General features: G+C 40.7%; 3 protein-coding genes across 11 annotated transcripts in view; 2 read left to right on the top strand and 1 right to left on the bottom strand.

The window, feature by feature from the left end:
- The window catches only part of acacb (acetyl-CoA carboxylase beta), a 30,294-nt gene extending 17,550 nt beyond the window's left edge, over positions 1 to 12,744 (top strand). For 5 of the 8 annotated variants that reach the window (XM_015972612.3, XM_015972619.3, XM_070546452.1 and 2 more), the window contains 26 exons: positions 180 to 203; positions 2,269 to 2,409; positions 2,489 to 2,588; positions 2,682 to 2,789; positions 4,722 to 4,778; positions 6,399 to 6,440; positions 6,531 to 6,746; positions 6,884 to 7,039; positions 7,167 to 7,370; positions 7,450 to 7,605; positions 7,685 to 7,807; positions 7,894 to 8,163; positions 8,251 to 8,348; positions 8,487 to 8,607; positions 8,695 to 8,805; positions 9,007 to 9,150; positions 9,221 to 9,341; positions 9,422 to 9,518; positions 9,598 to 9,694; positions 9,783 to 9,918; positions 10,082 to 10,259; positions 10,355 to 10,467; positions 10,564 to 10,718; positions 10,815 to 10,985; positions 11,206 to 11,342; positions 11,803 to 12,744. In XM_015972612.3, the coding sequence (XP_015828098.3) occupies positions 180 to 203; positions 2,269 to 2,409; positions 2,489 to 2,588; positions 2,682 to 2,789; positions 4,722 to 4,778; positions 6,399 to 6,440; positions 6,531 to 6,746; positions 6,884 to 7,039; positions 7,167 to 7,370; positions 7,450 to 7,605; positions 7,685 to 7,807; positions 7,894 to 8,163; positions 8,251 to 8,348; positions 8,487 to 8,607; positions 8,695 to 8,805; positions 9,007 to 9,150; positions 9,221 to 9,341; positions 9,422 to 9,518; positions 9,598 to 9,694; positions 9,783 to 9,918; positions 10,082 to 10,259; positions 10,355 to 10,467; positions 10,564 to 10,718; positions 10,815 to 10,985; positions 11,206 to 11,342; positions 11,803 to 11,929 (3,403 nt within the window). In that variant the 3' untranslated portion in view covers positions 11,930 to 12,744. Of the gene's footprint in view, positions 1 to 179; positions 204 to 2,268; positions 2,410 to 2,488; positions 2,589 to 2,681; positions 2,790 to 4,721; positions 4,779 to 5,500; positions 5,664 to 6,398; positions 6,441 to 6,530; positions 6,747 to 6,883; positions 7,040 to 7,166; positions 7,371 to 7,449; positions 7,606 to 7,684; positions 7,808 to 7,893; positions 8,164 to 8,250; positions 8,349 to 8,486; positions 8,608 to 8,694; positions 8,806 to 9,006; positions 9,151 to 9,220; positions 9,342 to 9,421; positions 9,519 to 9,597; positions 9,695 to 9,782; positions 9,919 to 10,081; positions 10,260 to 10,354; positions 10,468 to 10,563; positions 10,719 to 10,814; positions 10,986 to 11,205; positions 11,343 to 11,802 lie in introns of those variants that run through there. The other 3 variants (XM_015972613.3, XM_015972614.3, XM_070546453.1) reach the window with 3 other exon arrangements.
- Positions 12,745 to 13,075: 331 nt separating this feature from the next.
- Positions 13,076 to 20,384, bottom strand: foxn4 (forkhead box N4). The gene is made up of 10 exons (XM_015972620.3): positions 20,274 to 20,384; positions 19,703 to 19,808; positions 17,546 to 17,712; positions 16,844 to 16,956; positions 16,660 to 16,770; positions 16,455 to 16,582; positions 16,267 to 16,363; positions 15,975 to 16,182; positions 15,493 to 15,888; positions 13,076 to 13,536 (listed from the first exon to the last, which is right to left on the bottom strand). Exons 2-10 carry the CDS (start codon positions 19,780 to 19,782, stop codon positions 13,286 to 13,288), a joined length of 1,551 nt encoding a protein of 516 aa, XP_015828106.3. The 5' UTR covers positions 19,783 to 19,808; positions 20,274 to 20,384; the 3' UTR covers positions 13,076 to 13,285.
- A 788-nt stretch (positions 20,385 to 21,172) lies between these two features.
- LOC139063750 (uncharacterized) lies at positions 21,173 to 24,493 on the top strand. 2 transcript variants are annotated; one of them, XM_070546454.1, is made up of 3 exons: positions 21,176 to 21,318; positions 21,786 to 22,096; positions 22,202 to 24,493. In XM_070546454.1, exons 1-3 carry the CDS (start codon positions 21,304 to 21,306, stop codon positions 24,342 to 24,344), a joined length of 2,469 nt encoding a protein of 822 aa, XP_070402555.1. In that variant the 5' UTR covers positions 21,176 to 21,303; the 3' UTR covers positions 24,345 to 24,493. The 2 variants fall into 2 exon arrangements, with proteins under 2 accessions (XP_070402556.1, XP_070402555.1); XM_070546455.1 differs by lacking the exon at positions 21,786 to 22,096 and having other exon boundaries at positions 21,173 to 21,318.
- Positions 24,494 to 24,945: the final 452 nt, after the last annotated feature.

Genomic DNA, 24,945 nt, shown 5'->3' on the forward strand with positions numbered 1-24,945 from the left:
GCAGCCTTTACACCAGCTGCTGTAGCTGCTTATGGCTAACCCCGAATGCAACATGTTCACTAGCACCCTCTATTATTGTTAATGTGCACCACCGCCACCTTGTGTCTAATCATTATACACTCAGAAGCACGGTTTGATCAATCACTGCTAATGTTCACATGTCAATCATCTTATTTCAGAGGGAGCAGCCCTACTCTGAACAGGTAGAGTAAAGCTCCTCCCAACCAGCCAAAGCACCGTATCGTCTCTGTGTCTCTCAACAGCGCATGCTTGATGCACCGTGCTGCTGCTTTTTTCCTTCTTGTCCACTTCCAGTCACTTCAAGACTTTTCTAACAAGTCCCTCTCTAATGCGCAATATGAGCTGCACTTCACTTGTCCTGTCGTTGCTTCTCTTTGCTTAAAGCATTCCTGAGATTTTTTTTTTGAGAGATTCACCTTTTAGCCTTTTTATTTTCCCCAAGGAAAAATAAAAATCCAAGCCTGAGATTTCAGTGATTGCTACTGAATTATCCAGATGATCCTTAAAAAATCTGAAAAATGATCTCTGATTAACAATTTGCTTTAAATCAACTCACAAATCAGCTGTCAGCGTGGAGAGGATGGAATTAGACCTGAGCTCGAATCGATTCATGACTTGTGACTACGTTTGAATCAGATGGTTTATTTATTTTCCTCTGCAGACACGATAATCCTCCTGAGGACGGTTCAACTAGACTGTTCATAAAGTGAATGTAATCAACAGCAGGTGGTCAGGAGGAAAGGAGCATATGTGACCATACAGCCCAGCTCATCTCATTCAAAATTAGCACAATTATAGTTTACATTTTTTTTTATTTACGGTAAAATTTGATGAAAGTATTGCTAAGAAAAAAATCACAATTATTAAAAAAAATTGTTTTTACATTAAAATTGTACATTTTTATATTTCAGGTTTTCTATTGTTTGCAAAAAGTTTGAAATGTGGTGATGAAGGGATTTAAAAATTCCCTGCAGGATGATAAATATAGAACATCTGACTTGTAAACGAGTAAAGTAAATACTTCAAACACACAAATACGCATACTGTTTGCTAAAAGCATTTTGAGTATTATTATATGTAAGATTGCGTTTTTTCACAACAAAACTTGATTGTTTTAATTCTATAAAGGACTGTCAAATTGAACACATTTTTGCGTTAGCACATTAATTAATGGAGGCAAATATTTTATTCATGTTAATTTTTATTTTTGAAAGTCATTGCTTGCACGTTCTGAACACAAGTTTCAAAACTCGTGAACATTTATTCACACTGAGCGTGTCGAGGGAGGAAGTTATAAACTTGTTAGTGAAAAAGTAGTTTCTGTGAGTAAGCTAAAACGTATTTTCATCTTCACACATTTAGAAATAAACAGGTGGCTCGATATACTAATTCGGTTAATTCACTGAAGAATAAAATCATTATTGTGCAAAGAGATTTTCCCAAAAACTTTAATCAAAGTCATAATTTTAGTTTTCTACCCGACATTTGATGAATGAACAATGAAAATAGATAAAAGATAAAATTGGCAATAATAAAGAAAACAAAACACAAATAGCCAATAAAATGTATGGCTGGTATTATGGTGCTGTGTGGCGTAGTTTTCTCTGACACCCTTTATCCAATTCGCAAACAGTGCCCCCCCCCCCCCCCCCCCCCCCCCCCGGTGAAAAATCTGTCATGGTACATTTATAATTTGTGATTCATTTGCGATTAAGTGTGAGGGAATTCATTATTAATCATGATTAAAAATTCCCGCTTATTGACAGCCCCATTTCTTAATATTTTTACTTAAAGCTAGCTAGAGTAGCTTGTGCTCTTTATTTTAATATTTCACTGACAATGATGTTGTGGAAAATTCATAGATCAACATCCCTGCTCTTCTGCAAGTCCTCAGATTAAAGACCCCTCTTTCATCAGAAAGTTTTAAGTTAACTGGGTCAATGAAAATATAAACACAGCAAAACATTGTTGTTTGACTTATTGGAGAAAAATGAAGGTGATGTGTCACTTTACATTACTTTGATTCAATTAGAGATGAAACCAGATTCTTCTCTGGGCTTGACCCGAAACTCTGAGACTAGCTGAAAGTTGACTCTGTGTCTCCTCTGCTTCCTTCTATATGTAATTTGTATTGAATGAGTTTTTTTTTTTTTTACAGATGAGAACATCTGGACTTGCTTTAATTGCTTTTTAAATACATCGCTTTGTCTGTTTGAGGTGATCAATGCATGTTTGTCCCCCATCCAGGCTCCCTTTACCAGTGAGCGGATCAGGCCAGTTTAATGTGAATCGGCAGGGCAGGGAGCTGCTAATGGATGGAGCCCTGTCTCCACCCTGCCAACGTATGGGAGCAATGGTGGCTTTCCAGCATTTTGAAGACTTTAAGAGGTACATTTTTCACCAGATATGTAGCACATGTAGTATAGATCCATCAAAATTGAAACAAATCACGTGTGTTTGTTTTTAGAAATTTTGACGAAGTTTTGTCAAGTTTTGCTGAACCACTCTTGGAGAACGCTCCATTCTCAGAGTCCTGCTCAGCTTTCTATGAGGAGGATGGCATGAAGGTGGGGCTGCGGGCATGAAAAGGTCCAACGTTAAGTTTGATTCTTATTTATCTGTCCATGTGAAGCTAAACTTTTCTTTTTCATCTTCATCAGAACGCCAGGGAGAACCCCATCCATATCATTAATGTCTCTATAAAAACAGCTGACACAGAAGAAGACGATGCTTTGGTCGAAGCCTTCACCGCCTTCGCTCAGTCGAAGGTCAGCTGTTGCTTCTGTACTAACCATCGACATATTTACTGGACAATTCGTGTCCATAGGCCCCAATTATAAGTTTTTGTGCCAAAATGGGAGGTGGCCACCACCACCATTTTGACCGTGTCAAAGGTTTCGTCAAGCCCAGACAATTCCATAAAAGGGAAAAGAGGTGGAGCTGAGGGTGGGGCTGTAAGGCTAGGATCAAATGACGACACCTGTCGAACTGAAGCGATGTAGCTACAAGCTAACCCAAAGCTAACGCGGAGGTGGGAGCTAAGCTAACGGAGGTAGCTACCTAGCTACAACCGGAGTTAACTGTGCACAACACCGGAGCCTCTGAGTCAGAGATGCACCGGGCTGACCGCTGAGGAGAACCGGGTGGAACACAGAGGTCTCCCGAGAGCTCCACAAGCCGGCAGCCGCGCAGCAGACAGGCACCGTTGCAGTCAGAGTTGCGCCGAGCTGCCGCTGAGGGGAGGGAGACCATACTGATAGTCGGAACCCAGCTCCACCAACATGTTATATTTCAACCCATTTTCAAAAATGCTGCATTTTGTTAAATGCGCTGGGCTTTACCCCTATAAAATCTAAATGTCATGGTACATGTTACAATCTAAGCTCAGCTAGTGCAAGAGAGGCAGTGACCTAAAATCATCGACATAAAGCATTTAGGATTGTACATAATGTTGGTTTCACAGACCATACTAATACACTTTTCATAAAGTCTAAAATTTTAAAACTTGATGATCTAGTTAACCTAAAATCAATGCTAATTTTGTACAAAGCAAGACAGAATCAATTACCAATCAATATTCAACAGCTGTTTTTCGATAGAGAGGGTGGATACCATTTGCAGGGATCCCATAATTTCAAGGTGGTATGTACCCGCACAACCCTCAAAACTCACTGCATATCCAGACGAGGTGTTAAGCTTTGGAATGGTTTAGATGACAACTTAAAGAGTGCTGCTCGTCTATTACTATTTAAAAGACAATATAAGATTACTTTTATTGAGAAATATGTTGAGAATATGTGATGGAAAAGCTTCTTGGTTTTATTCTGACTATGTGTTGTTACATAAAAGAACTGTACACAATATAAAATGAATAACAAAACATGCACGAAAGGTTCATTAACAAAACAAAAAACAAAACAAAACAAAACATTTACTGTTAAAAAGTCTAATATTGTAAATTGTATAATATTGTAATGTGGGGTAGGTGCACATAAGCTTCTTTGCTTCAGCCTGCTCCATTTGAGCATTGTTGTTGTAATGTTAATTTTGAAAGAATGCAACAAATGTAACTGCTCAATGAATGTGCTAAATAAATAAATAAATAAATAAATAAAATTTTACTTACGGAAAAAAATTAAGTGGAGACTTCTTGGACGCTCTATTAGTGCATTTAATACCACAGCAAGTAATTTTGTCCAACAATTGCACAAATAATATTAAAAAAAAGAATACACAAACGGCACAACTAATGGTCTAAGTTGAGAGACTGAAAATCACGGAACAGTTTTCAGGCGAGGCCGAGGCTCAGACTGAGGCCTTTCCACGGAGCTGGCTCTGCGGTCTAATGCTCGTTAATTATTCAGAATTTTAGGCTTTTAATAAACTTAAACAGAAGAGTGACAAAAAAATTCACCCTCCTCAGAGTTGTCATGAGTGTTAACTAGATCTATTTAACCTAAAACATGTTTTGGAACCAGGCTGTAAACACGTTTATTTCTGCTGTGAAATTGGTATTTTTGACATGGGAGTCAATGAGGATTTGCTCGCTTCTGATACCAGCCCCCAGCGGATGAGGGTGGAACTGCAATTTATTTCACTTCTCGTTTTGCTTCATATCCAGACCCAAATTATGGGGCTTGGTACTAACAAAGCATTGCTTTTATCTCATGTTTTAATTATATCTAATCTTTTATCTACAGAAAGATATCCTCTTTGAATATGGAATTAGAAGAATCACATTTTTGATTGCACAGAAGGTAAGTCATTACTTATCTGTAAAATCAAACATCTCTTTGTTTAGTATGAATTTATTTGTAATACCAGGTTATTAAATATTTTGACTATGATGGAGTAATCTTCCAATCTTCACCAGATTGTTTTTGCTATTTTCTCTTTATATTAGCAAACCAAATTAGGTGAATTGTGCATATTTTAATTTTAACGATAAGTTGTTGCTATAGGTAAAGTTTTATATGGGTGGGAATTTACTGCTTTAATTACGCTTAATTAATTAGAAAAATAAAGAATGCATTAAAAATGTCACAATGTATACCCTATGTATCAATAAATGTCATCAAGCTGCACGTTTAACAAGACTGCAGAGCCTGGGCGACAAGACCATACACACATTTTTACATGCCGCAAACACAACTAAAACTACAGTTAAATGAATAATGACAAATTGCTCTTCATAAAGAAAAGAAAGGAAAAAAAACTTCTCTACCATTATGTTTTGTAGTTGGTAGAAAGCAGGCAGGTAGTAACTTTATCCTTACGAACTCTTTTACAGCAGGAGGAACAAGCATACACAGCATTCAACTTGTAACCCTCAGCAGAACTTCCCCTAAGCTCTACACTACACCTCTATATATTAGCAGTTCTCTGCTGCCACCTAGTGTTCAGTTCTGTACACAACATTTACAATGTTCCATGTTCATTTACACTTAAAAGTGACAGTGTGTATTTTCCCTGGCGATAGGGGGCAGTACATTCCTGAATCATTGCAAGCAAGCCTTATTTTTGTGTTCAAATAAGACCTTACCAACGGATGGCCATTAGGGTACATAAACCCTGGGACTGCAACCTGCAGCAAAATGACAAGCACATCAGACTCCTTTTCATCACTGGCAGTGAGTGAAGAGGTAAATGTGTAAAACAACGTTTATTATTGGTGAAAGTTTTGTAACCGTTTTTTACAAATCAGTAAATGTGTTTTGTCCTCATGGACTTCCATAGAGGAAACAAGGCATCCAATATGGCGTCGCCCAGAAACTTAGACCCGCTCCCAAGTATTTTAGAACAGATTTTTATGGTTATATGTTATGAAACCGCCAATATTTCTCAACAATTGGGCATCTTTTAATTCATTTACAACAATATTTAATGGATATTTCCAGAGATTAATGGTATAAACTACACATTGTCACTTTACTCAATAATACATATACTAATATTTACGCATCCAGACAAATCTCACACGCACACTTCATAATTAGACCAAAGTCATCAAATAGACCTTATGGTTTCGGAAATATACTCATTCAAGTGTGGGTATGTCATCTGTGCCTCACTAACATTGTTTTTGATTTAAAAAATTGCCGGGACATAAATTGTCTTTAACGATTAAAAAGCAATTCATCAAGATTAATTACTTAAAAAGCCTCTAAATAATTAGATAACAATTTTTAAATCCAGTCCCAACCCTAGTTCTAATATAATAAATTATTATTATAAAGATGACTACTGTTGGCCAAGATGATGTTAGATGTTCAGCAGCAAATAAACTTGAATGTAAAACTACATGTATTGTTTTTAAAAATGTAATTTAACTTTTAAACACAATAAAAATAATTTTCCTTTCTTTTTCAATCAAACAGAGGGAATTTCCCAAGTTCTTCACATTCAGAGCTCAAGATGGGGTACGGCTTTTTTGACCTTATTGTGGTAAAACAGCCAAGCTGCTTTTTTCTGGAGAGGTGACCACAACCCTCTCCATCTCTCCTTCTCAGTTCCAAGAGGACCGGATTTACAGAAACCTAGAGCCGGCTCTCGCGTTTCAACTGGAACTCAACAGAATGAGGAACTTTGACCTGAAGGCCATTCCCTGCGCCAACCACAAGATGCACCTCTACCTGGGAGCCGCTCGCGTCCAGGAGGGTGCTGAAGTCACTGACTACCGCTTCTTCATCCGGGCAATAATTCGACACTCGGATCTCATCACAAAGGCAAGAGGAGGAAATCCAACCTAGACATCAAGGATTAATAGTTATAAATATGAAAATGATGCTTTATTTTAAAATATGTAAAACTCAATTGTAGGAGACATAAAAACCACAAGTTCTTTTGTTTTACTTGTTGCCAGGAAGCTTCTTTCGAGTACCTCCAAAATGAGGGAGAGCGCCTCCTATTGGAAGCAATGGATGAGCTGGAGGTGGCCTTCAGTAACACCAGCGTTCGCACCGACTGCAATCACATTTTCCTGAACTTTGTCCCTACGGTCATCATGGACCCCTCCAAGGTCAGAGAGCAGCAAGACCCAACCATCAATGCTACATTTATTCTCTTTTTACCTTGCTTTACAATGTTATATAATAAATGGTTAGTTATTAATATTGAGTTTTGTTTCCTGAACTGCGGGTGATCAGATAGAAGAATCTGTCCGCTCCATGGTGATGCGATATGGCAGTCGTCTCTGGAAGCTGCGGGTCCTTCAGGCTGAACTGAAGATCAACATTCGTCTGACAACGACTGGCAATGCTATTCCCATCCGTCTGTTCCTCACCAATGAATCCGGCTATTATTTGGACATCAGTTTGTATAAGGAAGTCACCGATCCAACCTCTCGACAGGTGAATTATTTGTGCTAAATTCCTACAGGTGCTTTTAATGGTAGTTAACATTGTTACATCCATCCTCCCTGCTTTTCAGATTATGTTCCAGTCATATGGAGACAAGCAGGGTCCTTTGCATGGCATGCTGATCAACACTCCGTATGTGACCAAAGATCTGCTGCAGGCCAAACGCTTCCAGGCTCAAACTCTGGGCACCACATACGTGTACGACTTCCCAGAGATGTTCAGACAGGTACCGTCATCCTCCTGAACTGTTCTTACTTCTGTCGTTAACGTCAACAACGACTCACATCACAGAATCTCTTCTTTAGGCATTATTCAAGCTGTGGGGTCCTGGGGACAAATGCCCTAAAGATGTCCTGATGTGCACCGAGCTCGTTCTGGATCCAGAAGGTCGACTTGTGCAGATGAACCGGCTGCCTGCAGACAATGATGTGGGAAGCTTTTAGGATCATTTTAGGATCGCCCACAGGACCTTCTTTGCATTTCTAGTGAGGAGATGTTACTTTTTGTACAACAGGTGGGAATGGTTGCTTTCAGGATGAAGATGAAGACTCCGGAGTACCCAGATGGGAGAGAAGTTATTGTCATCTGTAACGACATCACTCACATGATCGGGTCGTTTGGTCCTCATGAGGACGAGCTGTTCCTCAGAGCGTCCGAGTTGGCTCGCGCTGAGGGCATCCCCCGCGTTTACATCGCAGCTAACAGTGGAGCACGCATCGGGCTCGCCGAAGAGGTTAAACACATGTTCCAGGTGGCCTGGATTGACCCCGCTGACCCTTACAAGGTGCCCCACCTGAAACACGCTTCTGCTTTGTATAAGGGTACGGGTTCTTTAACCTTGAAAGTTTATTTCTAATATTTCTTCCTGAAGGGTTTCAAGTACCTGTACCTGACACCACAGGACTACACCCGTATCAGCTCCACCAGTTCTGTTCACTGTCGCCACGTAGAGGAAGGAGGAGAGTCCAGGTGCTGTGTACTTCTTTCGCTGAAACCCTTTAAATCTTTGTATCCATGTGCGATTTTCTACTGCACGTGTTGTCATTGATAACTAAAAACTGAATTAATCATGTAGATCGTTCATTATTATGGCTGATCCCGTTCCAGGTACATTATCACCGACATTATTGGGAAAGATGAAGGCCTCGGTGTTGAGAACCTTCGAGGTTCAGGCACAATTGCAGGAGAATCTTCTCAGGCCTACGAAGAGATTATAACAATCAGCATGGTGAGGACGTGGGTCTGAGTCGTCATGGAAGCAGAGGCCTGACAGAGTCTTCTGGTTTCTCACCTGAGCTGCTCCCTGCTTTTGCAGGTGACGTGTCGTGCTATCGGAATCGGAGCGTACCTGGTCCGTTTGGGGCAGCGAGTGATCCAGGTGGAGAACTCTCACATCATCCTGACTGGAGCAGGTGCACTTAACAAGGTCTGTTGGTTTGATTCATCTCGTTTTCTTGCCGTGTTGCTTGATTACAGTGGGTTTTTGATTGTTGGAAGACTTGTATGTGCGCTGGACTGATTCTGTAGCACACGGTGGATTGGTTGTCTAGTGATGCAACAAAAAAATCTAGTGCAAATGAACAGCATTGGTCGTGCTAAGACATGTAAAGGTCCAGTTTCTGTGCAGGTTCTGGGCAGAGATGTTTACACGTCCAACAACCAGCTGGGAGGAGTTCAGATCATGCACAACAATGGCGTGTCTCACACATCTGTGCCTGATGACTTTGAGGGTGTCTTCACCATCCTACAGTGGCTCTCATACATGCCAAAGGTTCTGGTGTATAAATCTAAATATTTAATTGCAGCGGCGCATCAGATTATTAACTAAATTGTCATTGCAGAACAAACACTCGCCCGTGCCAATCACAGCTACTACAGATCCAGTGGACAGAGAGATTGAATTTACTCCCATGAAAGGCCCGTATGATCCCCGCTGGATGCTTGAAGGCAGACCTCACCCCAGTGAGTGACACGGTCCAAACTGTAAAAAGTAAAATCTTCAAATAAATAAAACTGTTTAATTTTCCTGGCTGATGGGTTAGCAGTGAGAGGAACATGGCAAAGCGGATTCTTTGATCAAGGCTCTTTCATGGAAATCATGGGGTCCTGGGCTCAGACAGTCATTGTGGGAAGAGCGAGGTAATGTAGGATTAAAATGCGTTAAATGTGCGGTAAGTCTTACACAAAAATAATGCTGCTCTGTTGTTTCTTATTTCAGGCTAGGAGGAATCCCTCTTGGTGTCATTGCAGTAGAAACACGAACGGTTGAGCTCACCATCCCTGCGGATCCTGCAAATCTGGATTCGGAGTCTAAAGTCAGTCCGTCTCTTTTCATGTTTTTTACATATTTGGGGTTTTTTGATAAAGAAGCATCTTTTAATTGGTTTTATGTGATCTTGTCAGGTTCTGCAGCAGGCTGGCCAGGTTTGGTTTCCAGATTCTGCTTTTAAAACCGCTCAGGCGATTTGCGACTTCAACCGTGAACATCTGCCTCTCATGGTGTTTGCTAACTGGAGGGGTTTCTCTGGGGGAATGAAAGGTGTGACAACTGTCATTATGTTGATGCATCTGCGTTCTAGTTTGATAGTGAGAGAGGTCATAGGGAGTTCAGCAGAAGATTTAATTTACAGGAAGAATCCGTTTGAGCTGTAAAAATACTGAGAAGGATCTTTATTTTATTTTATTTTTTGCCTCTTTTCTAGATATGTATGATCAGATCCTGAAGTTTGGTGCCTACATCGTTGATGCCCTGCATGGTTTCCACCAGCCAGTGTTGGTGTACATCCCCCCACACGCTGAGCTGAGAGGAGGGTCGTGGGTAGTGATAGATCCCACCATCAACCCTCTGTGTATGGAGCTGTATGCTGACAGGGAGAGCAGGTACATCAAACTGCTGGGGCCTCCAGCCTGAGCAGCTCTTACGTGTGGTTATATGTATATATTTTTTTGTTTGACACAAAGCCATTTCTATGCAGAGGTGGTGTGCTGGAGGCCGAGGGCACAGTAGAGATAAAATTCAGGAGAAAAGACCTGCTGAAGACCATGAGGAGACTGGATTCGGTGTACTCCCGTCTGGTTGAGCAGCTTGGTAAAAAAAAACATCTTTCCTTAAATAACGAGGTTTTATTTTTATGATAAAAATGTTTTAACTTATGGTGCATTCTCTTTATTTGTTTCTGGTTAGCTTCTCCAGAGTTGTCTGAAAAAGAAGGGAAGGAGTTGGAGGCGAAGCTCAAAGCTAGAGAGGAGTTTCTGTCACCCATCTACCACCAGGTGGCGGTGCAGTTTGTGGATCTCCATGACACTCCAGGCAGAATGCAGGAAAAAGGAGTCATTACTGTGAGTTTTCTCCATCGAGTCTTATGACAATAGTCAAAAAAGGAGTGTAGAGGTGCGTAAGTCTTTAATATTATTTGAATGTATTACTCTTTGCAGGATATTTTAGATTGGAAAAATGCACGAACATTCTTTTATTGGCGCCTGCGTCGCCTCCTGTTGGAGCAGGTGGCAAAGGGGGAGATTCTGCAGGCCAACAAGGACCTCAGCGATGGGCACATGCAGTCCATGCTGCGGCGATGGTTTGTTGAAACAGAGGGAACTGTCAAGGTGTGTGGTCACAACCAGAGCTTCGTTCTTTGCTAATGTACAAAGGAAAGTCCAAACACTGTAGGAACAAACGAGAGAATAGACCAAATGGTCTGGATAGTCCTAGTTCTTCTAATATCTATTATCTTTCATCTGCTTTTATTGAAAAATATTAGAAATTTTGTTGCTGCTTTGCTGTAGTAAGAGTTTGTTTTTTAAAGAAAGCTACCTGCTTTTACAGGCTTACCTTTGGGACAACAACCAAGCTGTGGTGGAGTGGCTCGAGAAGCATCTGTCCCTGCAGGACGGCACCCGATCAGTCATCAGAGAGAACATCAAGTACTTGAAAAGAGAAAACGTCCTAAAGCACATTCGCAGGTTTGCAACAACACCCAATAACGTTTAAATATTTGCTAATGTTCACAACACTATACATAACTGGGTGACTCGTTTTTGGGGAGATCTGTTATGATTAGACAGATGTAGAAAACACTTTGGATGACCTCAGCTTAGAGAAACGCAGATGAGTTCAGACCAAAATGATAAGCTATAATGTTTAAATAGTTTAAAAACTTTTACTTTTAAAACAAATTGTTCCAGGGTGACAGAAATCAACTTTATAACTGGTACCACTGAGCCTAGCTGTTAGCTTATCAGTCTGACCATAATTTAACTCCAAAACTGAGGTACGGTGCTGTTTGTTTATCAAATACACATAAAATAAAAATATCTGTGACAAAATCGTAAAAATTCCATTTGATACAAACAAATGCATTTAATATTGGAGTCTGGAACATACTTGAGACTTTTCACCATTTTTTCTTGTGTCTGTGTGCAGCTTGGTGCAGGCTAACCCCGACATAGCCATGGACTGCATCATCCACATGAGCCAGAACATCACTCCCTCCCAAAGGGCCAAGCTGTCACATCTCCTAGCCACTATGGACACCGCCAGCACCAGTTAAACTGTTGGACTTCATAGAGAAGGAAAATTGTAATGCATTGTTAAATGTGTAGAAGCACTAAATCACTTTGGTGGTAAAAGGTGCACGAAGTGAAGTTGAAGAGCACAGCCCTGGACTTCAGCGGCGTAGTATTAAAACAATAATACACGCACAAGAACCTCTACAATCACTTTAAACATGAAATCTTTCAGCCTGTCACTAATCAGCTGGATTTAAACACGCATCAGTGTTAAATTAGATTATTTTCTTACAGACTAAAATTGGATTCTTGATAATTCAGGTGCTAATTATTATTTTTGTTAAAACTAGAAAATGTGTTTGAATGTATTCAGTGAAAAATAAGCTTAAACCCCTTCTGAAAAAACACTTAAACTGTATTAATGTGTGCCAGAATGTGAGATTGTTCTGTTTGCACTGAAACACGAACAGAACTCATCAGAACTGATGCCAGCATGAATGCAGGTTTATGATAAGATCAGTTGTATTTGACATTTGTATGTTTTTTAAACCCTAAACCCAGTGTGTGTGTGTGTGTGTGTGTGTGAGAGAGAGAGAGATCTGAATGACAGAAGATGGTTTGATGTGGTAACAGAACATTTATTTTATGTTTTTCTCCCTGATCTCTCAGTGTAAAGCAGCACATCCTAAAACTCAGGTTGATTCAGACTGCTTGTCCTAGTGCTTCTTAAATGCTCTATGGATTTGCCTCAGATCAAACATCAGCCGTGACATTTCTCATGAATGAACTCCTCCTGTTTCCTGTATGTTACCAGGGGGAGCTTTGTTAATAAATAATGTAATTGTTTAAATATGAAGAGGCACTTTTTATTTGTCCGTTTTTATTATGATATAGAGCACTGGAGACCTCTTAGCCCCATGGATGAAGGGGAAACAGTCCAAAGAAAGCTTTTCAGAAGCAATAAGTTCAAACACTCAAATATGTACAGCAAACGATTGTTGGAGTCTTCGTTTTCTCCAGCTGCCTTTTATAAATATAAATAAAATATCACAGCAAATGCGTCTAGCACAACACAACAAACAGGAAGAGCTACAAACTGGAAGAGCTTTAAAATGCGGAGAGGGCAGCAGAAAAACAGGCTGTTGCTAACGTACACGTCATTAGTCTCTGTATGTATACATGCTTTCAGTCCTTGCTTGGCAAAACTAAATATTTTAGATCTTGTTTTTTCTTCTAGCCGTGTAGTTCCTAATGAGCAGGGATTTTCCAACATTCTTCTCCCAGGCTCATCCAGGTCCCAAAACCTTCACGTTGCACAAAAGAAACCAGACCTCCGATATCCTCTGAGGGCATCTGAGCAAATTATATCAGGTCTGTTGAGAAGCAGTTTAGCTCCTTCAGAGAAGGGCGATGGGCTTGCTGCTGACCGGAGTCCCCATGTACTGTGAGGACAGAGGATCCTGTGAGGTGTACGAGGTGTAGAGCCCCGTCACCTGCACGTCTGACAGCGACACGTTGGCTCCGCTAGAGGCCGGAGGGAGGCTGGCTGTTCCCAGGTCACAGTCTGATAGTCGGAGGGGTGAGTTACTGAATGTACCCAGAGCATCCAGGTTAAAGCTGTCGTCCTTCATTTCTTCCCACAGATTACCTGATAACACAGATTGAGATGTTAGATCACAAGCGCAGCAACACTCCAGTTGTTTTCAAAACGATTAAAAAAACCCTAATCTATAAATAACAATGTATAAGATTGATGTTTTAATTACATACAGGTCATGTTTGGTCATTAGTTCCTGAATAATTAGGCTTCACCTCCCAGAGGGATTAGTCTGCTCTGACTGCATTGTTCCTGTTTGTAATGAGCTGTGTCTTCAAAAGTATTTACAGAGCTGAATAAACATGCATATTTAAGATAAAGGGGTCAAAATGACAGAACATGGCACTAAAGTAGTGTAATTCCACAGCTCTGTCGTGATTTTAAACAGATCCAGAGCTTCTGTTTGGTCATATTTGGGGCCATATTGTGGTCTTTTTCATAACTTGAAATAGTTAAATGGCATAATACAAAACATTGAGGTGGTTTGGGCATCTGGTCAGGATGCCTCCTGGACGCCTCCCTGGGGAGGTGTTTCGGGCATGTCCTGCCGGCAGGAGGCCCCCGGGTCGACCCAGGACACGTTGGAGAGGTTACATCTCCAGTCTGGTCCGGGAGCACCTTGGGGTCCTGCCGGAGGAACTGGTGGAGGTGGCCGGGGTGACGACGGTCTGGAGCTCCCTAGTTGGGATGCTGCCCCCGCGACCCGGACCCAGATAAGCGGAGGAAGACGACGACGATGAATACAAAACATGCTAATAAAGTTTTGCACTAAAGCCATCTCTCATATAACAATTTTAGCAGTTTCATTCTTGACATTTTCAGAACCTTCTAGAATGAGCTGTTTTAGGAAGTTGGCCACACCCACCCATCCCTCACACAGGCTGCTATAAGCTGAGAAGCTCTGATATCGGAGAGGGGCTCGTAGTAGAGCCACTGTTTCTCCAGCAGCAGCTGTCCCTTTCACGGTGCAGGTGGTTCTATTCTAAATTCCCTGTTTGTGACATCACAAATGGAGACTTTTTGAAACAGCTTGTTTTAGGCTTATAGCTCCTAAAACCAAACACTGACAGGAAAAGATGGACCCCCCCCCCCCCACACACACACACACACACACACACACACACATTTAAAGTGTTTATAGAGGCAGTAGACATCAACACTACACCTCACAAGGGGCATTTAGCATAAAATGTGTCCTTTAAAGATAATAGGCAAGCACTTCTGACACAGCGGGAGCATCTTTGCAAAAACGAATCTCAGTTTTAAAAGGTAAGTTTTTAGTTAACATTTTAAATTAATGTGTCAGTCACATAATTCTGTAGAACTTGAAAGCAAGTTAAATAGTTTTTTATTCAGATTTGTTGGTGTTGAAACATATTTTAAAGTGACAGTGTGTATTTTTCCTGGTGATAGGGGACAGTAGATACCTAAATCATTGCAAGCAAGTAGTATTTTTGCGTTGGAGTAAGACCCTACCAACGGATGCCCATTAGGGTCAAAAAGCTTTGGGGACTGCAAACTTCAGCAAAATGGCAAACACATCACATTTCTTTTCATCACTAGCGACGAGCGAGAAGGTACATGTGTAAAACAACAATGTTTATGAATGGTGAAAGTTTTGTAACAGTTTGTTACAAATAAGTAAATGTATTTTGTCCTCATGGGCTCCTGTAGAAGGAAACATGGCATCTAATATGGCATCGCCTTACACCCACTCCCATGTTATTTAGACAAGATTTTTTGGGGTTATATGATACGAAGTTGCCAATATTTTTTAACAACTGGACATCATTAAATTAATTTTTGACAACATTTTGATGGATATTTCCAGAGATTAACAGTAAAAACTACACATTGTCTCTTTAAACTGCAGGAAGTGGATCAACTCTGGTATAAAGAAAGAAAATCAGAGTTAAAATTTTCATGAATTGTTTTGAGTTTTTCTAACATGTGCAGAACTGTCAAAAGCACAAAAACACAATGCAGCAGTTTAAAAATGGTGTTTACCTTGAAGAGCAAAGTCCATGATGCTAGGGTCCAGTGCATCCACCTCTGTGCTTGAGTCTCCGTGCACGCTGTAAAAGTCTTCCGGAGGCTTGCTGGGCTGCTGCATGAGTGGACTGTGGGAGAGGTCAGGGACTGTGTGGAGGGGAGGCGTCTGGGCTGGGGCAGGGGACATGGGGGCCAGTCGAGCCTGGGCCTGGAGCTGAGCTTGGAGCTGGTGATGGTGGTGGTTCATGGGTAAACAAGGCAGGGACAGCGTGACTATGGGTTGAGCCTGCATCTGGGCTGGGACAGCCAATGGGAGCCCGGTCGGGAGGCCAGCCAGGCGGGTTATACCTGGTTCTAGAGGCTTCCGTCTGCAATTCTCAGGACGGTCTGTGATCAGTTTGTCCAACTCATCTGTTCGGGAGCAAAACAGACTGTCAGACATGGTCAAACCAACCAAACAAACAATGTTTGACTTTTAAAAATTGGACATTTCTGACCAGGGTTAGCCATGCTGCGCCGAATGGCTGGTAGGTCCTTGCGTTTCCATTTCTGCATCTCCTCCTCCATCTTATCAATTTTGGCTGGGTTCAGTGCCCACAGACAGCCCTTACGAGATGAGCTGCTCGTCTTGTTCTCCACTTTCTCAAAGCATTTGTTTAAGGAGAGGTTGTGTCTGACTGAATTCTTCCAGCCATCAGGTGCAGTCTGAATATAAAATATATATGTTATTAATCTGTATTTATCTTATTTTCCTCAGTCTTTATCTGTCATAATAAGCAAAGATCTTACCTTGAAATAAGGAAAATGTTCCTTCATAAAGCTATAAATCTCACTGACTGGCAGGCTGCCAGTTTTGCTGTTTTTCAGAGCCATGGCAATCAAACAGCTGCAGAAATACATATAAATATATCTTAATAAACAGCAGACAAGACGGATTATGGAACATAATATGAATATAGTTATTTGTGGGTAATCACCTGTAGGAGTAGATGGGTTTGGGGAAAGTTTTGGACTGCGGCTCCTGATCCTGTGGAGCCAGACGAGGTTGTGTAAAAAGACTTTGGTTGTTGAAAGAGACATTGCTATAAAGTCCACCGCCTGCACACTGTAAGACAGAGGAAAGTATCGTCAGTCCTTATTCTAAACTTTTTCTTTAGTGGGACAAATCTTTATTTGTGTCACCTGTTGTCCGTTCTGAGTGAGAGAGTACACCTGCTGGGATGAGGGTTGGTAGACTGAGGTAGGACACTGGTATCCCGGGGAAGGAAGCCCATTCATGGAGAATGGAGACATCTGTGAAGTGGGTGCAGAGACATTTAATAAATTGTGCATGCTGAATCCTAAATGTGGATTTGTAAAAACGTACACTTCCACTGTGGGTGTTGATGATACTTATTCCCAGGGGGCTGTGCTGCATGTTACTTTGGAGGTGCAGCATGGAGCCTTGACTAGCTGGTATCGTCATGCTACTCAGCTGAGCTGAAAAGAGCCGGAACAAGAGCACTCAGATTACTAACTGCATAAAATAACGTTTGCATCCAGAAATTAGTGGCGTTGGAAGTTTGTCATGACAATAAAACTCCACTAAAAGGTAGAGCAGAAGCAGCATTTATATAGAAAAGCTACATCTGACAAAAGACCAGCAGGTCAAAATAGGCCTAATATACATTTCTTTACATGAAGGCAAACGCTTAATAAACAATATTCAATTATGGTACTCAAACTTCATTAACATATTAATTCATATTTATTACCGTAGATTAGTTTTTCTGGCCAACACAATGGTTAAAAGTGCAAAATAATCGTTTTCTTGTATTTTTTCAAGATAGTCCACTGAAGTTGTGTTAGAAAATGTTGTTATTATTATTATTATTATTATTATTATTATTATTATTATTATTATGTTTAATAATTAAGGGAATTAGCATTCTGCTAAATCTGGTGTTTTTCCAACAACATTGCACATCAACATGCACTGTCCCATTCAAATAAATCAAATCAGTCCTGATTTATCCATTCGGAAAGTTAATTGTAGCTTCTAAACTCTGTCCCCTCCCTGTCAGCTCACCTGTCTGTTGCTCCAACAAGCTGCCCTGAGAGGGCCCGTTGCTGTGGCCTCGGCTGTCAGCCATCTGCTGCAGCCGGGGCACGTCCACAGAGGTGAGCCATGACAGGGACTGCAGGTCCCCTGGGAGGTCCTCCAGTCTCAGCTGGGAGGGGTCTGTGGTCAGAAGCCTTCAGGAGAGGGGGAGGGGGGTTAACACGGCTGTCAGCTCAGACACAAACAGATCACAAGTAGGATTTAAACCTAAACACTGGGTGGAAGATTTTTATCCCCCTTAGACAAAACAGCCTCAGGAGTGTGGAAGAGGGGAGACGGTGATGAAAGCTGCTGGCTGATTTAGCTTAAGAAGATTAATTATGAGTTTTAATTTAGCAGCGACAGTTTTATCCAGCATTAAGAAAGTTAAATGAGCTGTTTATTTGTGACATCATCAGATGTGGGCTTTGTTTGTTGTGGAACACTGATTTGTGCATTTGTTTATTTTTGCATTGCAGCAGAATAAAATATTATGAACATTTTAAGATTGTGTTTTTTATATAAAAATTTTGAGAGAAAACAGACCTAAAGTCTGTTTAACCAGCGCCTTGTTCAACCTTTAGCTCTTTTAAAAGGAGGAGGCTCTTAGAGAAAGAAAGAAAAAAGAAAAAAAGAAGAATCCTCTTCACTCTTCTCAACACACACACACACACACACACACACACACACACACACACACACACACACACACACACACACACACACACACACACGGTTCTGTAATTGGGGTTGCTATGACAACAAATACAATTCAGTTACTTAGTGGGTGTGCGGACACTGCAGAAGTGCACCCCCTCCTCCATACAGACACCGAATCTAATAAAAAAATCTGCCCTGTGTCAGGTGACCACAGCCTTGCCTTACCCATTGGCTGAATCATAAGTAAACAACACATGAGATCGTTTGAAACATGGGACAGCAGCACATGTTGTGCTGAAACAGTTGGCCTCATCTATTGAAAAATGATCACCTATTGTGTCCCAAACGACAAATCTGCCCAGTGGCACGTGTCTCCATTGTCTTCCCCAGACCCTTCCTTGATTGTCTCTGTCATTTCTTTTCTTCGCCTGGCCCTTGCATTAATCTGTTGGAATGACAGCCCCAGGGACAAATAGGATGCCATCTGCTTCCCTGTCCCTTTCCAGCCTCTATCCTCACAGCCCCCATCCTCCCCCTCCCTCCCTCCCCCAACCCCCACCACACCTACCTTTAACGAAGAACTCAGAGGAGAGGGGGGTGCAAATATAGTTTGAGGTCAGGGCTGTGTGTGTGTGTGTGACATTGGATTAAGTACCAGAAATCAACAACACACTCTATCAGCACATCCCAGCTTATTTCTTGTTTTTGCTCAGAGATTTTTAATTTTAACACCAAACATGAAGTCCAACTTTAGGATCAGAAAGTCCAGAGCTCATATTTAAAGATTTTGCAATCAGGTTGAAGTCACACAAAGTTGTCTGTATGTGGACACATCTGCAAATCTATTAAATGTTTTGGTGATTTTGTATTAATGCAGATTATTTAGAGACACGACCTACTGAATAGTCAACACATCAGGGGCATTCTCATCCCCTTCCTCCGTCACTAACAGAGCAAATCGCTCCCTGATGCAAAACATGTAGCTGGTGTCTCCATGTATCATCACAGGAGTTCAACCCCAAATATTGTGCCTCCTCCTCCTCCTCCTCCTCTTCCTCCTCCTCCTCCTCCTCCTCCTCGCTCTTTTTCTAATTGGGAACCACTTGTGGACACTGGTGACCCTGAGCTCCCCGTCTCCCCCTGAGCTGGTCAGCGGAGAGGCTCAAGCTCTCCATGCGCCGACAGCGGGAGTGTAAACAGAGCTGATGGTTTCTGACAGATCCATTCAGACTGAAAATCATTTATTCTTCAGGATTTTTTTCTCCCTATTTTTCTTTTTTCATGGAACCGCCACACAAAAAACGCTGTCCATCTACCAATAAACCAACCCTAGAGGATTAGTTTGTTCTGTGATCATTGAAGGAAAACAAAAGTTTGTTCTATGAACAATGATTTATGTGTGCCAGTTGCATTCAGATATCATTATTTTTAAAGTAAATAAACAGATTTTTAATAACGGATGTTCCTGTAAACCAAACGTCCTACCTGTAGTCCTGGGGTGATGGATGATGCCCAGCATTCTCAATTATTCCTGACATCCTGGAAGTTACGCCACCTTCTATCATTTCCTGGGATTTGTGCTTACCTTTTTCTGCCAAACATAATCAAATTTTACTTTCTGTGGAGTATCTTAACACAATAAAATCACTCAAAAATAGTCATAAACTGTTTTAACTTGAAATAACAATCTCTAAGCAAATGGCTTGTGAAGCACTGCTGAGTGTTTCAGGTAACATTAATGACTGCTGTAAAAATGAACACGTTTAATGCAGAAATAATAAAATCATAAAATGCATATGGTCTTTACACCAATATCAGCTGTTACTCAACAGCTTGAATACTTTACATTTAATGTCTCTCAGAATAAACCATCATATGTTAAGTATGCACCAAATTTTTGTCATTATTATTTGATCAAGCTACCTTTACACGTCATGTTATTTATCTAATCTGATGAAAGATCCAGTTATGGTCTAAACCCAGTTTTTAAAAACTTTCTCAGAACAAACTATTTGGGAAAAGATTGTAGTTTTAAAAAGAGAGAATAAAAACTCACCAGTTGTTGGTTGGTAATGGAGAATGTGAAAGCTGACCACCGAGCCCCTGTACTGTAATCCTCTGAGCTGCTCTTGATTCTTTCAAAACCGTTTTTAAATTTCCCTCTCTGGAGCTGTCCAGCGCTCTGACATGCGCAGTAGCGACCTCGGGGGGCTGGAGGATCCCAACAAGGGTTTGACAGCTGTTGCCAAAGTGCGCTTGACAACAGTCCGACATCCAGCACCTCAGCTACAGTGCGCCTTCTTCCGGTTTATCCAAATATCACACAGACAAGTCTAATAAAGTTCGTCCACCACCCCGCTGATATGGGTGATAATAAAGCGGATAAGACCGTGTGTGTATCTCACCGTGTCTGTGTGTCTAATCACCTGTGCGTCAGCGGCGCACAGGTGCGTCATGCGCCTTTTCTTAAAAATAATAAAGCCATCATCCTGCTCAGAGTCTGTAATTTTAACTAAAAGGTTAAAAAAAGAAAAGTAAAAACTTTCAAAAAGGTTCCACTAAAGTTATCGTTTTAGTAAATGGGCCATTCCACCGAATGGGTGCCATTTCCATCCATTTCCGTCCCCAGGAGGTTTTTTGAATCAAGGTGCATGAAAATTTACGGGTAAATAATTTTTGTTATTAAACAAAAGGTCCTGCATAAGTATCTGAGTGTAAATTTAACATTAATCTTGGGCAAGAATAATAGAAAGTACTTTGAACACTGAAAAAACATTTCAGTGCATGTATTTTTCACCTGTCCCTGATCTTTAACATTACTCTTAGAGTGAAATATAATTAATAAAATCCCCCCAAATTTATCTTTTTTTTGCATTTTTGCGTGACTCTATATCCTGTCTATGTTTCACAAATACTTTTTTCAAAACAATTTTATACTTTATTTGTTAAAATACACATTTTAGTTGTGTCCCTAGGTTTACACTCAGTCCTGTTACCCAAATACATTACCCCATCTGTTTTATTTTGAAAATTCCAAAGGTGACCCATACAACAGGAAGTTGCATCATAAGGATCTTCAAAAGGCCATGGGAAGACCAAAAGTAAGGTCTCTCATTCATTTTTCTGTCTATTTAATAATATATTAGCTGTAAATGACGAGGTCAATCTCAACATACTGTCCTGTTACTTTAATTATATCTTACTTACCATTTGTTTATTTTAAAAATACACATTTTTGGTAAATCACTAGATTGTGCTTTATGTCCTCATGCTATTAGCAACGATGTGATGTGGCTATATTTGGTGTATTTGCTAACTCTATGCTAAAAACTCAGTCCTGTTACTTTCAGTCCTGTTACCCATATGAGAAGTAACAGGACTGAGTAATGGTAACAGGGCTGAGTAGAGTTCATTGATGAAGTGATAATTTTTTAGATAGAATATATTATTATTTTACACTATTGACTTGATTTTATTTATTTATTTATTTATTATTTTACTTTTACACTTGACATTGCAGAGGTTGTGATCTAAGATCAGTTTTGTAATGTGACTTTAATGCTTGCAGGGAGCAAAGCCACCACATAGTGCAGCAGAAAAGCAGCGGCTCTATCGGGCTCGACGTGATGCCGACCCAGAGCGGAGGGAAAGATATCTTGAGAGGGAAAAAAGAAAATACAGGGAGGACTTAGAATCAGGCAAGAAGAAAACAATTGACCAACTAAGTGAGAGAGAAAAGCGCAGACGACGCAAAAAGTGGAGGGAGACATACCATACAATCAAAGACAGAAAAAAAGTTCAGCAGTACCTTGTGACCCCTCCAGACACACCCCAACTCTCACCAGAGCAAGCTATAGATCCACAACCAAGAACTTCCAGGTCCAATTTATGAAATTGATATCCATCTGTTTATACAATATAATAACATTAATTTGTAACATCTGAAATATGTAAATAAGTGCTATTTTGACATGTTTCTTCTAGGCAATGTGATCAGGGGCGGAGAAGACGACGAAAAACACTAAAGAACCTTGAAAAACAAATTCATCAACTACAAGGCCTATTGAGGAAACAAACCCAGAAAACAGAAAAATACAAGAAAAAAGTCCAGCGCATGACAAAGAAAGTCCTAAAAAAGAAGACAAAAGAAACTGAGTCTCCACGCACAAAAGTTAAAAGACAGATGACACAGCTTCCACCAGCAGCCATTCAAAAAACTCTTCTGTTTCATGAGGCTCTGGTGGACGGCATCCGAAACAAATACAGAAAAGCACAGGGGGGAAAAGAAAGGCAAATAATTGCAAAAGTACTAACAGGAAAAGTCCTTAAAAAGTACAGATTGCAACGCTTGGCTCAAAACTCATTAGGATTTTCAAAGAAAAGATGGAGGAATGATGAGAATGTCAACTACAGCTACCAACGGAAGCGGAACAGCAGGGTTCCAGATAGTTTGACAAGTAGAGTGAGAGCTTTCTACACAAGGGATGATGTTAGTCGTATCACAACAGGGAAGAGACAGACCATCACTTGGAAGAAAACTAAAAAGCAGAAACGGTTCCTTTTGGATACCATGAAAAATTTGCACATGAAGTTTTTAGCTGAAGAGCAAAGCTCCATCTCTTACTCACTCTTCTGTTTGCTTCGTCCTTTCTGGGTTATTCATCCAACTCTGAGTGATCGGGACACATGCATGTGCAAGATGCATGAGAATCTGGGTTTTATTGTACAGAAGCTGCACCACTTGAAAGTGATCAGCACTATCAACCTGGAAGATCTTGTGAAAACCATCGCATGTGACACAGAAAACATGAAGTGCATGTATGGAGAATGCTCTGAGTGCAAGAATCTATGCTGCCCAGTCTCCTCCAAGTACAATCCAGAGAGTCAAGAGACATATCTCCAATGGGCAATAGTGGATAAAGAGCATAACAATGACCCCAGTGGCAAAACATCTAAAATCACAATCAAACAAGAATCCCAGGCAACACAAGAAGAACTTCTGGACCAGCTGAACCTGCTGCTGCATAGGTTTAAGAGACATTCTTATAACATCAAGAATCAGTTTACCCACTACAGGGCACTGAGACAGGGCTTGAAGTCACATGAATGTTTAATTCACGTTGACTTCTCTGAAAATTACGTCTGCAAGTACAGCACAGAAATACAGGCTGTCCACTTTGGAGCATCACACCAGCAGGCAACACTGCACACAGGTGTGCTTTATGTGAACACATCCTCCTGCCCTATGTCCTTCTGCACAGTGTCCCCCTCAAGACTGAAGGGTCCACCAGCAATCTGGCAGCATTTGTCACCAGTCCTTGATTATGTGCATATGGCACATCCAGAGGTCTCCACAATCCATTTTTACAGTGATGGCCCATGCACTCAGTATAGACAGCGAGGGAATTTTTTCATGTTTTGTACTGAGCTGTTCAAACAAGGATTCACTGCTGGAACATGGAACTTCTTTGAGGCGAGCCATGGGAAGGGGGCACCAGATGGTGTAGGAGGAGCTCTGAAGAGGAGAGCCGACAGTCTGGTCAGCAAAGGGACAGACATTCCTCATGCTGCCAAATTCTTTGATGTGTTGCAAAAGACAGAAACAACAATTAAGTTGTTTTTTGTCAATGAGGAAGCAGTGGAGAAAGCTGTTCAGGAGATGCCAAATGATGTGCCATCAATTCCCTCCACAATGACGATACATCAGGTGGTAACCCTTGCCCAAGGAGAACTGACATACAGAGATATCAGCTGCTTGTGCACAACAAGACAAAATCTAACTTGTAAGTGCTTTAATGCAAAGTCTTTCACGTTGGATCATCAACAGGCAGCACTCAGAGCCACAGAAATTATGTGGCAAAGTTCAGACATTGTTGGCAAATGGTGTGTGGTTAAGTATGATGATGACATATACCCAGGTGTCATCACAGATACATCTGAAACACATGTTGAGGTCCGTTGCATGCACAAAATTGGGGTCAACAGGTTTTTCTGGCCAGCGCGCAAAGACCTGCTGTGGTACCTCTTTGAGGACATTTTGTGCATCATCCCACCCCTGAGGCAGGTCACATCTCGCTATATGGCAATTGAAAAGGGGGTCTGGGACCAACTTGACAGTGTGCCTTAGAAAAGGCCACACAAAGCCCCTGTAGCACATGTGCCCCGTGTTCATTGGTCATTCCTGTTACCCTCTGTTCATTCCTGTTACAGCTTGTTCATTTCTGTTACTCAGTTGTTTGTAAAAAAACAATAAAAATGAACTTATTTTTTCAATCATATTTGTTCCACCATTTATTAAATAGTTTACTGAATTACATTAGAATAAATTTTATTAACTAGAGCCCTGTGTCTCCTTGAAATGAAAAATATGGCTTTTGATCTTTCAAAAAATTACAACTTTTGTATGTTCATGTGAATTTTTTTATAACAAACATTAAATATTTGAACTTAAAACTAACCTTTTTATTAAAATAAACACTTTCTTGAGGGGAAAATGAAGGAATTAGTTGACAGTCTTCTATATGTGTTACATGAGTTTTGGTAACAGGACTGAAAATAAAGCAAACACGTTCATCTAAAAAAACATGTAAAAAATTAATTAAAGGCATTTAAGATTGACCAATGATCATTTGAAATAGTTAAATAAGTGTGTTACTAGATTTACTTTTGAAAATTGCATTAAAACCCAGTTTAATTTGATGCACTTGCATAAAATAAATGGCACCTAT

This window comes from Nothobranchius furzeri, chromosome 17, assembly GCF_043380555.1.
Source record: "Nothobranchius furzeri strain GRZ-AD chromosome 17, NfurGRZ-RIMD1, whole genome shotgun sequence".
Lineage (NCBI taxonomy): Eukaryota > Metazoa > Chordata > Actinopteri > Cyprinodontiformes > Nothobranchiidae > Nothobranchius > Nothobranchius furzeri.

Bases quoted from the DNA above. Each gene is read 5' to 3' on its own strand.
- foxn4 (XM_015972620.3), bottom strand. From the start codon at position 19,782: ATGATAGAAGGTGGCGTAACTTCCAGGATGTCAGGAATAATTGAGAAT. The intron at 16,957-17,545 runs GTGAGCTGACAG...GGCTCTTTTCAG, and splicing joins CTTGTTGGAGCAACAGACAG to CTCAGCTGAGTAGCATGACG. The intron at 16,771-16,843 runs GTACGTTTTTAC...CCCACTTCACAG, and splicing joins TCAACACCCACAGTGGAAGT to ATGTCTCCATTCTCCATGAA.
- LOC139063750 (XM_070546454.1), top strand. The intron at 22,097-22,201 runs GTCCAATTTATG...TGTTTCTTCTAG, and splicing joins CCACAACCAAGAACTTCCAG to GCAATGTGATCAGGGGCGGA.